This window comes from Musa acuminata, chromosome BXJ1-11, assembly GCF_036884655.1.
Source record: "Musa acuminata AAA Group cultivar baxijiao chromosome BXJ1-11, Cavendish_Baxijiao_AAA, whole genome shotgun sequence".
Taxonomy (NCBI): domain Eukaryota; kingdom Viridiplantae; phylum Streptophyta; class Magnoliopsida; order Zingiberales; family Musaceae; genus Musa; species Musa acuminata.
This window is the reverse complement of record NC_088337.1, coordinates 1,994,229-2,007,064: the sequence shown is the minus strand read 5'-3', so window position 1 is coordinate 2,007,064 and position 12,836 is coordinate 1,994,229. Positions and strand designations below refer to the sequence as shown.

General features: G+C 36.4%; 1 protein-coding gene across 3 annotated transcripts; it reads right to left on the bottom strand.

Moving 5' to 3' along the window:
- Positions 1 to 283: 283 nt before the first annotated feature.
- LOC135596814 (splicing factor U2af large subunit B-like) lies at positions 284 to 12,692 on the bottom strand. Of its 3 annotated transcripts, none has more exons than XM_065088987.1 (10): positions 12,542 to 12,692; positions 10,375 to 11,889; positions 10,118 to 10,255; positions 3,765 to 3,836; positions 2,262 to 2,303; positions 2,036 to 2,125; positions 1,829 to 1,930; positions 1,647 to 1,739; positions 1,431 to 1,510; positions 284 to 1,343 (listed from the first exon to the last, which is right to left on the bottom strand). In XM_065088987.1, exons 2-10 carry the CDS (start codon positions 11,689 to 11,691, stop codon positions 551 to 553), a joined length of 2,727 nt encoding a protein of 908 aa, XP_064945059.1. In that variant the 5' UTR covers positions 11,692 to 11,889; positions 12,542 to 12,692; the 3' UTR covers positions 284 to 550. The 3 variants fall into 3 exon arrangements, with proteins under 3 accessions (XP_064945059.1, XP_064945058.1, XP_064945060.1); XM_065088986.1 differs by having other exon boundaries at positions 10,375 to 11,884; XM_065088988.1 differs by having other exon boundaries at positions 10,375 to 11,884; positions 12,460 to 12,600.
- Positions 12,693 to 12,836: the final 144 nt, after the last annotated feature.

The window sequence follows — 12,836 nt, the reverse complement described above, 5'->3', positions numbered from 1 at the left end:
ATAAGGTTCAACATATCCCTAAGAAAAAGTTTGTTTGTTATATAAATGATGCTGGCCCCAGAAATCAATTTGCCTCTGCACCTTATTTCCTCGGGTGACGGACGAAGGGTTGCTCTCTCCACCTGCACAAATTGTCCGTTTGCCACCGTCGTTGTGTTGTATTTTCCCAAAGATTCGCGTGCTTAAGAACGAACAGATGTAAAGACAATTCAACAACGAACAGAGTTCACACACCCTTCCATTTTCAGCTGTGTGAAAACTAGATTTAACTTAAGCCAGACAATACAACAAAGCATGAGAATCTCCAACAACGTTTGAGGCAATGAATCAGTCCAAAGTACAAAGGCCACTTCCCATCACTCCATTTAATTGGAACCTCATCAGTGTGATCTGGTGACAAGTCGCATATACGTAACTACAATGAATTTAACTACTCGGAATACTATAATCTAATTCTGACCACATGAGGTCTGATTAATATCATCCTCCTTAAACCTCTGTACCAAAGTCTACTGAAAACAACTCAAAACGGCCAATGCCACAGCCGCATTCATCTATGAAATCGTGCCAAATACATATCATGTGGGAAAAAGCCAGCTGTCACAGTCTGTTCACCGTAAGTCCGGCCGTGCAAACAGTGTGCTGCCATGCAAGTAGCTTCTGTCCTTAGAAACTCCACAAAAACACTGCCTGGTTCAAACAAACTGACATCAAAATCCTGGTGATCCTCTTTGTCACTAGTAGCTTCTTTGTCAATTCCCGTAGGGTACGTGGACAGGTGCTCATCATCTTCTTTGGTTAACTCTGCTTCCTTGGCAGACGAAGTCTGTAAGCAAGTATTTTCTGTCGATGCTGGATCGACATCTGAGGTTAATTCTGCTTTTTCGGCAGTGACGCTACTCAAATCAGCATTTTGTTCCACCTCGGCGGCATCCTCACCTAGCTTCGGTGTTTCAGAAAACAAACCAATTTCAGCACCAATTTCTACAATCACATCCTTTTCAGTCTCCATTGGTTGGTCAGCTGCGACATCACCAATCTGTTGGGCATCTTTCGAAGTAGTTGAGCCATCTATTTCACCAAAGATAATATTCTCCTCGATTTCTTTCAGAGGCATATTGTTATTATTTTGTATCTCTACAACATCATTCCTGATATCTCCAGGCCTCTCAGCATCTTTATGAGGTGCCATATCTACATCTTGCTTGCTATCGTTACTTGGACATTCCATGCTAGATTCTGCCTTGACCAAATACCCACTAGGATATGTTTCAAAATTCTCAGTAGCAGTCCCAAGATTGCTGATATATCTTATAATATTGACTGCTTTAACAGTTCCAAACCTGTCGATTTAAATAAAAAAGAACTCTTGTGATGCTTTTAAAAGGATAGACATGTTAGAATAATGATTTATATGGCAACAAACGCACCTTGTACATTCCAATCGTATATCTTCTATAACTTCCTCCAATTCAGATTCTGATAGCAGCAAAAACTCCTCTTTGTTGAACTTTCAAGGATTAAAAGGAAGATTGTCAGTTGTTAAAGGAAACTAAGATAATAGCAAGTATATCGTAATGCTCATGTCACCAAAATATCTCTTTTTGTTTATGGTTTACAACCAAAATTGATTTGGTATAGCATACCACATTTTTAAGCTGAAGGACTTTTGTTGATGGCCCGAGTAGTGACTTGGCATGCACAGGAATACCATAACATGAAACAATTTCAGCGTTCTCCTGAGAACCGACGGTTAGCAGGTCAACTAAAATTCCATCAGTTCAAACAAGAAATTCATAACAGATTGCTGAAAGTAACATAGCCTCACCTGGGCATCAGGAAGAGTTTGAACTGCAGTTAGAACACGCCCACCAAGCTTCATCCCATTCAGTCCAGCGCATGCTTTTGAAGTAATCGAATGATCCACATACTGTCACATCAAATTACAGCATCACTAGCTGAATACCATACATGTCAACAGCATAATACCAGGAAAGTTCAAGCAGCTAATGCAAGAATTGGGAATTTTTTATACCTCTAAGAAGGCACATGGTCCATTAAGTTCTTTGTTAAATTCAAAGTGGTAAGCATTTAGAGTCCCAAATGCACCAACAATCTCCATAAGCTGAAAGAACAGCAATCAACATTCAACTAGATCGGCACTGGTTGTCATTTATTCCATCAACCAGTGGAAAAGGATGTTGGACATCCATAAAGATTATGTTTTTTAATTCTCTTAAAAGTGATCTTTGAAAACTTACCATATTAGATGAGATAGCCTCAGAAATTCCTCCAATGAAAATCTGCAATCACAAAAAAGCATTACCGGACATTTAGATGTTAGCACGTTTGAAAAATTCAGACCAGATTTTGAAGTTTCATCCAATACTTTTGAATGCCAAAAGTCGAAATGCAGTAGATTTCAACTGCAATCAACTAGTTCACATGGCCTTGGCCAAAATCTGGTCAAAATTCAATACAGAAGGTGTACTATATAATCACTGAAGATGGGAGGCCTTTCATTCTCCTCTGGTCAACTAGAAAGTCCCAGGTAAAGAATAACAAATCTAGGCTCTGAAAGTAATTTCCTTATATACAACACATTTTTTACAATCCTTGACTTTCAAACTTTGAGACTTGGAAACTTAAGATTAGTTTCATAAATTCAGCTTTTTAGATAAGATTTTTGAGAATTTAATAAGATTTTACAGGAAAACAACAAAGAGGGTTGGAATTTTTAGCTTGACTTGGCAAGTTTTAAGCAGATATCTGACAAACATAAGTTGTATTTTCTAGCAGGGGATTAAGTTTAAGATCTTATATAGCATTTAGATAAGAAATTTGTGGAAGTTTATGTATATTAGGCTTTTCATACTCATGAAAATGTTTTAAAATACTTTTCAACACAACAATCAATCCTTTCAATTTTTCCAACTTCCATTCACACTGGACTGGACCACCCGAAAAGGGCTGGCCCCTGTGCCGGTTCGCCATGGGATTAGTGAAGAGCACCCCATATAGACTCGTCCAAGCAGTATTTAAAACTATGCTCCAAAAAGACGACAGAATTGAGATCACAAGAAAACTGAGTTTGATCAAACCATGTCTGTTCTTCGCTTGCTACAATAAGATCTTATAAGATGGTTTGCTGGTTATTCCTAAAATATCCAACTGGCATAATGAATGCAGAATAATCTTTTAAGAAGTGAAGAAATCAAGTGTTATAATATTTAGGATGGCTACTTTCTTTGATGGTACTGGTTGGTAAAGATGGGTAATTATCAGTCTGACAGCCTACCAATACGTGAACCAAGCAATTTCATTTGGTCCCATCAGAGAGTTTATTGCCTGATAAGCCTGTCACCTCCTCTTTCTTTTTTTTTTGTCTTTCTGGTCTGAGCAACAAGTACCGAGTGCCAGTATGCTGACCTGCACTGATACCATACCAGTCCAACTAATTATCGGTGGCAGTGTTGGACCCAGATTCTAATTCGTGGTCTTTTGAATTGTGCACACAAGTTAGACTGATCACTAAGAGAAAAACTTTATTTGCCTCAAAGAAATTACCTTAACAAATTATAAATTCATAAGGTCTTGATGGTCTCAACAACCCCCTCATTTTTTTCTACGTTACCATGCAATGCTACAGATTTCAAGCTATGATAACTGACCAAAGGCAAGTGAATCAGTCATCGATCATTATATATCCATTAACAATAAGAACATGAAGCTAATAGAAAAATAATATGCCTCTAGACTGGTACCTTATGGGATGAATCCTTCACAAAATCGTCTACTACCTTAAGCTCTTCCTTTGGTTTCTCTGGTGCAACAGTCTGCATGAAAATAAGAAGTCTGAAAAACTTGGCCAAGGTCATCGACCATAATACACCCCAGAAAGCATCCTCTATCCAAACAAGCTCTTACAAGAATCATGTATAAAAATACTACAAACACAATCTGGAAAAACTGCATAATAGATATATATGCAGTGCGCATACATACATTAACCAACAAGAAATTGGCAGGACACTCGATGGTCCAATGATAGCAAAATTAGATACTCATTATGGGTACAAAGTTTACAAATGAAGAAAAGACAATCAGAAAACAGCATTTCCATGGATGAAATAACATTAACTAGAGATGTAGGAGACAAACAAATTGACATCACAGTTGAACACAGTCATATATCATTGTGTATTGAATGGTACCAGAATCATATACCAGCTGCTAAATACCAACATGTTAAATAACTTTTTAAAGTGTACTGGGGCATACCAAACCAAACCAGTCAGTATATGCTAGTCTGATAAGGTTCCAGTATGGTTACTATTACTTGTACCTAAATCCATAAACAAACCTATCATATTCCCATCATAGACAGTGATGGATGACACTAATAACAAAAGTGCACAAGCAGAAAATAAGAACCTGGGTTTGCTTGCTGATACCAGATAAATTGTTGATAACAGTACATAAAAATGAGATATGAGAATAACAGTAAACGTTTCCATTTCTATCGGTAGAAAATTTGTCGCACATGAAACCACTTGCAAGAGCTAAGAAGATTTAACACACACACTATAGATAAAATAATAAAATTTAAACATGACAATTAGTACTTACTACAATTACTTAAGATACAAAAGGATGGACAACACTACCCATGATGCAGGAATGGAAATGCAAAACTGAGGATTAGTTTCAGATATTGGATAAATGGCAACCATACATGAACATGTTATATGACATCAACATTGATGTGACCACTTTTTTTTACTTTGCAACACATGAATTTATCTATAAGTGTAAAGAAAGAACAATCGACATACAAGCTAGCTAAGTGGACATGTTCATTTAAAGTAGAAAAGAATAAATAGTGACAAGACAAATAATTCACTAACTGGAAACGATTAGATATCCTGCACATCTTAATGCACAACAAACAGAAAAAATTTAAAATGCTGGCATGAGTCTATGTGGTACGCTAACTGGAAACGATTAGATATCCTGCACATCTTAATGCACAACAAACAGAAAATATTTAAAATGCTGGCATGAGTCTATGTGGTACGCTAACTGGAAACAATTAGATATCCTGCACATCTTAATGCACAACAAACAGAAAATATTTAAAATGCTGGCATGAGTCTATGTGGTGCGCTAACTGGAAACGATTAGATATCCTGCACATCTTAATGCACAACAAACAGAAAAAAATTAAAATGCTGGTGCGAGTCTAGGTTCCCACATAGCCATCTAAAACTGGTCAACACTTGTTCCACCAGTGTCAACCACCCTTTTCCCTCCATCACCAATATAGCATTATTGCCGAGATTTTTAATATCTTAGGTTCAGAAAACTAAGTTAAGATAAAAGAAATGTCTCACTTCAATAAAGGATAAAATGAAAGAGAATAGTCTAAGTTGGCATAGACATATGCTTAGGAGACCTACGGAAAATGGTGAAATGATTACCATTAGTGGTACAAGATAGAGGAAGACCTAAAAAGACCTAAGAAAAACTATAAATAATTATTCAAATCCTCTTAACTTAACTAAATATATAATTTTTTACACATTTCAATAGCGGCAAAAAACCCACAGCCAACATAAAATAAATGACTTACAGCTTTGTTGTTATTGTTGTTGTAGGTTTAGAAAACCAAGTTCTTTCTCTGCCCCTCTCATCATAAATGATGTAACTTGCATTTATATTAGCTCTAAGAATCATTCAGTTTAGACCTTAGTAATATCCAACTTGATGGAACTTTCTTCCAAGCCTAACCCTAGAAAGGTTCTCATATATGTCAAATGGCAATGCCAAGTTATTAGTTTTCATAGGCTTTTCTTTGGCTCTAGCAAGGAAGCCAAATACAGATGGGGAAATGCTCAAGAAGGCATAGATATAAGATGAGCTGAGTAATAGTGGTTGCTTAAAAGCTTAAGTTAATATGTTGGTCTTCTCATCTTCAGCATTTCAAAAATCCTATTATTGAATATTGTCCACTAAATGGATTTCTTTACTAAATAGACTGGAAATCCAACAAAGGGTGGTCCCTCTAAAGATGGGTAAGCAACTGGAAGAGGTATTTGCCTATGAGTCAGATGCACAACTTTACCAGATTCCTCCTGTGATAAAACTAAAAATATTTCTTTGAAGTAGTTCGACATGACCAAGTATTAAGTTTTTTCTTTCTTTTTATGGGGCAGTAAGTGGAAGTGGCGAAGGTGGGATAGATTCTATCCCAGGATCTTGCTATCAACAACTAAGATCCTCATCAGCTAAGCTATTGGCATGTTTGAGTATGACCTCTCAAATCTTACCAATGCCTAAGTGAACAACTGATAACAAGGATTGCCACTTCTTGGTACAGAGGCACTGGCTAACCTTTCTGCAAGATACATAACACACCTTCATGCCAAGATACATGACGTACATGGCAAAAAGGTTTTGTGATGTGATGGCAAAGTTAGGCAGGTGCAGGCCCATGCCCAATAGCATCAGTCCTTAACTCATAGAATATATGAAAATCGTTGTGCAGTCATTAACAAACAATAGTTCAAAATATCCTTCAAAAGATGAGTGTAGATGCAGTAAGCATAACCAACACACAATAAGAATAAAGAAGAATAAGATATGGAACAATGTCACGGCCAAAAAATCTGCATGGTTTCACACATCATTCAAAGAAAGTACAATAATTTTCTGATAATCCACTTAAAAGAAATATGATGCATTAAGTGATTGTGCTAAAGCAATGAACTAAAGTAAGCAACTTAGATATCTATTTCAGAATTAAATTATTTAATTCTCATTTTAGCATCAACAATAAGGATCAAATGGTAAAAACTTCAAAAACCTACAGGACATACAAGAAATGATAATTAAAGAACCACTAATACTGGTAAGAACACAGCAAAGGACAGAAAATAGGCAAAGATTTATCTTCTATCAGCGCATAATAACTACTGAAACTTGTTCGCTAAAGTCAACAGTAAATATATAAGAGTAATTCTTTGCATTTGAAAAATATTTCTAGATAAAGTTCAATTAATTGAACTCATGTGACATACAATTTATTAGTGTAGGCAAAACGAATATGGCTCTTGGACTTGCCTCTAGTTAAGTTTCAAAACTACGTCATAATTGCAAAAGAATAATGAAGATATCAAACTTCAATTATTTCCTAAGATGACACATATCTAATTGTCATCTAAGAAATTTAGCCACAAATTATTTGTTGAATGAAAAACCTTTACCTAGATTAAAAATTTTGAAAGAAGAATCATGACATCTAGAGAATAAGGAAACTAGGACTTTTAGCTAATTATTTTAGACAAAACCCCCACCTCTATGATCCGTTCCAATGACTGATGAACAATATGGATGCAGTAAAATCGAATGGACAAGCTAGATAACTTTTGAAAAAATTGCACTGCCCCTTCAGTTCATATCAAAATGACAGAGAACCATCATAAAATATAACACATCTTATTGCAAAATAGACAAATAATATCCTTCGTGAACCAGATCTTTGACTTCTCCGATAATGTAACCTCAAGTTGTGCCAAAGTGCCAGCATTCTTGATGATAGTTCAGCTGACATCATTTTGTCAAGTTTGCCATAAATTTAAAGCAAACACCAAAGAATGATTCACCAGGAAGGACTCTACTGAAAGTCAAAATCACCAGAAATCAGTTCCGAGTATAAGCAGTACATCGCTCTACACCTGGAAGTCAGCTTTATAAAGTCCCCGCTTTGTCACGATCATGAATGTGAATTATGATACACCCAATAAAAATACCCTATTTAAAAGAGATTCCAACATGATAGTCAGACAATGTTTCATTGTGGAATATAATTATCATGCCTTATGCAAACCAAAATAGCAAAAGTGAAAAAATAGCTGCTAATAGAAACCTCAAGAGCAATCTTCAGGATCTCAACATAAAAGAAACAGTAAGCTACAACAAAATAAGACATTTACTTCCATAGTTCAAGCAACAGAACATACTACTGTGTGGAAGTTTTCATAGCACTTTTGTATGCAAGTCCTCAGAGTAACAAGAATAATGAACTTCATATCAAATAATTCAGACACGACCAAGAAGGGTCATATAATTATAAATCAGAAACAGATTAAAAAATATGTATATTAAAAAGCATATGGATATTCCATATATAAGTTAAAAGATAAAAATGCATGATGGCAGCCAAGCACTCTTCAAGTATTTCTGGTTATTACAAGAAAAGAAACTGACAGTGCACACATGCCTAGAAAGACAGTTGATGGCAGCATAATACATTAATAAGTAGTCCAAAGAAATAATTTCATGTTTTTTCTTGCCCAAAAAGAAATATCAGGTGTTTATTACAAAGTGCAACATAGCGGACATAATATGCTCTTAGAATGAAATAACTAGCATTTAAATGCACCAAACTGCATCTAGGAACTACTCAGTATGACCGAATAAATGAACAAACAATACAGAGAAGCCTAGAGAATCACAAAACATTCTCACATGGACAGCTCATTTTAACAGCAACATCAGTTAGGAATTCACAGTTACATCATTAACTAAACATGCCAGAAAAATGAAAATCTGAAAAACAAAAACATGATGGACATTTATAAATATACTAACACTAAGCTGCTGGAACACATCTTCTATGGGCGAAAGGTAAAAGTGGACATCTAATAAAAATAGTATAACAAAAATGAGATGCTTTGTCAGTTAACAGTCAAAGAACAAGGAAGTATTTGCCACATGATTGCTTCATTTTAGCTAATAAAAGGATCACTTGAAATATTTAACTGGACCCACCAAGTGGATTTCTGGTCACCAATGTAAATATATACCTTTAGTTATCTGTCATACAGGCACAGTATTGAAAGGAAACTTATTAAAAGCAAATAGGACGACTTATGGTTATCAAATTAATTTTTAAGCAGATCTAGGACTTTTTATATCCAAGAATCATCTAGTTTATCTAATTTGGTAGTGGTTACATAAACCACGAGTGATCTGACATTTTCAAGTCATACCAGTTTAGGACTTGCCAGGAATAAGCCTTTCAAACATGTCAAGAGTTGGTATGAACTGTAACATATTAATATGCTAGTAGTCAAAAGACTATTGATTTACACGTGAATGCTTGATTTGTTCAAGAAGGCTATTTAACCGCATACCAATGTCACCCTAAGTATCATAATAGCAAACAAATCACATCCATGCAATTGATACAGGAAGATAGAAGATGATGCTACATCACTTGTTATAAACATATGCATCCCTTTATGCCAAAAATCTCTTAACACAATGCAATACAGAGATTGTATACAATACATGAACATTTACTTCACAGTAGGAGCATTTAGATTCTTAGTGTCTGCAGCATATAGGAAATAGCAACAATATTAAACTTCTTGCCCTGGAAAGGAGGATAGAACATGTTGATAATTTATCAATATTTCACTCAACATTTATGGCATCAGTAGATACACTATCAAGCCATAAAAGTAATTCATTTGTAAGACTGAAGCATCAAAAGGTGGATAAGCACAAAACTTTATGATGGATGCAACATAAGTTCAAAAGTTATAAACTCATCTTGAACTAGAACATGGTTATCAAGCTTAAATCTTGCAATGATATCATCCAAGTAGATATTTTTATTATACCTTTGCTACATTACCACAATAAATGAACCAATCTCTTCTGAATCTCTAACAAATAGATTGGGTTCTTGGATCTTTAGTTTAGAGAATAATAACGTCTAACAAAAAAGTGAAGTTATCCTGACCACTAAAATGCTGACATTCCACCCTAAAAGACCATAGTCTGTCATCCACCCAACAAACATTTACTCAATTCTTACCTCTTGCATTTTGCTTATAATTGGCAATCTTGAAAAAATGTATCTATAAGAAAAACATAAGATTCACCATGATTATTGAGGTCTAGGCAAGACATTATTCTGAGCCCCCCCATACAATCTATAAATTCTATGTACTCAGTATTCTTCACAATAATTGTGTGGACTGTAGTTAACCCATACAAGAAGTTGTAAACAGGAAATGGCAGGGATATGGATAATTAGAAGTCTTACTGCTGTTTCAACAAAATCTTTAGGCCTTCTGATTTTAAGAACAGATCCAGAGATTGATCTTCCATCATATGAAAGGGCAGCAGTAGCATCCTGTGGTGTGAGAAACTCAACAAGAGCCTGACTTTTCTCTTTATTTAACTGCGGAAAAGTAAATATGCAAATAAGACCAATCAACAAATAACTCAACAAACTGAATAGAACATGTGAACAGACAAACTACAGTTCAATCATCCATGTGAAATAAAATTTCCACTTACAATACAGCTGATACATGGACTAGTTCCTTTGATGTGATTAACACTAGATGAGACTAAAAGATTATTAAGAAAATCAACCAGTGTCTTTTCAGATGCAGATGCTGGTAAATTTTCGACATAAAGTCTCCTCATCCGGCGGGTTGCTTGTGTTAACTGCACAGAATCAATAGATGTGCTCATTACTACAGATGCAATCTCTGATGAAGGTGCATGCTGGTGGATTTTGGCAGCAGGTGTGACTGGACTGACTAGAGCTGGCTCAAGCATTTTAGTGGCAGGAGATTTAAAAGTATCAGGCGGGACTCCAGCACCAGAATTCTTTGCATCAGGAGGAGGTTGATCCCATTTGGCTGACTTTCGTTCTGGGTATGGAATAGTTGGAGATGGAGTCCTAACAGCTGCCTCAGGTTTTCTTTTCCTTGGCGAGTAGCCACCAAGTCCGCTCCCATGTTTATGGTAATGTTTGTCCCCATCGGAATGCTTCCTCCTTGACTTTTCTTTGAAAGATACAGATGAAGATTCTTCATATTCTCGTCCATGATAGGATCGCTTATGTCCACGAGGTGAGGATGAGACAGACCTGCCTCTTTCTCGTTCACATTCTGGGCTCCTAGACCTTCTCCTTTTTGACTTGAGCTGCTCAAAATAATGCTTGGAGCCATCCTTCCTCCTATCATTTCTTTCAGCATATTCAGGGTGTCGTGATTTTCCTAAATCATGCCTCCTCAGACTAGAATAATCAATTTCCAATCTATTCCTTTCATCAGCATAACTGTGCTCCTTTTTTTTCATCTCCCCTCTTGATTTTCTGTCTCTATCATCATGTCTTTCCTTTTCAGTGGTATATTTTGGTTGTTTCTTTTCAAATTCCTTGGCAGAACTATTTCCCAGCTTGTCACCATTTCTGCTCTTAGGATGATTCTGTTTCTCGTTCATTCTTTCTTTATCCTTGTTACTCCTACTGTAGATTGATTTTGGCTTGTGATCAGCATAGAGTTCAAGCTTATGCTTATGCATACCTTCAAAATCACCATCCTTCACCTTATATATTTTTTCTTTTGTCTTCTTGGAGCTCTCTTTCATGGTATCTTTGAAATCCTTCATGCCAGCCCTATCAGCATCCGAGCGATCTAAGGTGACTTTTGCATCATCTTTCACAAAGTGTTCCTTAAAACGACTTTCTCTTTCGTTACCATCTGCTGTAAGTTTCTTTTTCCTCCTCAACATAATCTCTTCAAAACTGATAGGTCGTGTGCGGGCAGCAGTGCCTTCATTATTGATCCCAGGCGCCTCCTTTCTCCTGTTTGTTCTACTCATCTTTACTTCAACATAAGAACAACTACTACACTCAGAATTTAATCAATCCTCCACAGATTATGCAATAACGAGGAGATTTATCTTCTCATTTCCAATCTTTATCTCTTTCTCTCCAGCTAGTTTCACTAAGAGGATGGTGCAAAAGTAAACAGCATGAGCTCCTCCGATGAACAATAGCGAATTCTTTGGAAATCTGCACTACAAATGGTAGCAAAACGGTGGAATAACACAAATGAAGAAAAGACACATTAATTTACAAGTGAAAAATTCATCAAAATGCAATTATTGAGTATCCACATGATCAAACAATCATAGCCGCTGCAATAAGTTTGGATAACCAACTTTGAGATCACTACTGATGACCAAGATTAGGTTTTCCCAGGACCTAATTTCTAAAGAATCTCACAGCAAATTGTTATTAGTTGCAAGTGACAAATTGCTAGAACGGGTAACTTGTCGCCACAACCATAACAAATGACATAACTCTTTTCTCAATAATTGCTCCAAGAAAAGAGACTGTTAAGTAATTTAAGCTAGTTATATGCCAGCATCTCCTTCCTCCGAATTTATCCTGTCATGTGGTAACAACATCTTATCCCCTCACCTAGTCAACGCTAGGGTAAATCAAGCTCGTTCCAAACTATTAAAGATGGAAATTCTCAATCGAACTTATATACAAATAAAACAGAAAGCATCATCGCATAAAAACGTCGACGACCAAAAAATCCTTGCAAAGAGGTTAAAAAGAAATTCCGATCTTGAACAGACCTTATTACTGCGCAAAACCTTTCTCCATTGTTGTTGTTAGGAGAACAAAATCGAAGAGGCAGGGCGAGGAAAAGAGCGTTACCAGGCGATTTGGGGCCGGAGGAAACGATTGCTCGTCGCCGACGAGTGAATACTTTACGCGAAGGCGAGAAAGAAGAATGGGGTTTCCTTAGAGGGGCCTCTCGTGGGTCGACGGTAACCAGTTGCCTCGAGTTTGATCATTTGAGGGGAAGTTAGCTGTCCTCATATGTGCAAGGTTCGGGGAAAAGGCATATTTCATTGTTGGAAGGAGTGGGGCCATCCACAAAAATTCTTCTGAAGGGAATTGACTTCCGTATGTGTGCAGTTTCCTGTCTTAAAGGAACAGCTAAGGGCGA

Coding starts and splice junctions, on each gene's coding strand:
- LOC135596814 (XM_065088987.1), bottom strand. CDS start 11,691: ATGAGTAGAACAAACAGGAGAAAGGAGGCGCCTGGGATCAATAATGAA. Junction 1,931..2,035: donor GACCATGTGCCTTCTTAGAG/GTATAAAAAATT, acceptor TTGATGTGACAG/TATGTGGATCATTCGATTAC. Junction 1,344..1,430: donor ATACGATTGGAATGTACAAG/GTGCGTTTGTTG, acceptor TTAAATCGACAG/GTTTGGAACTGTTAAAGCAG.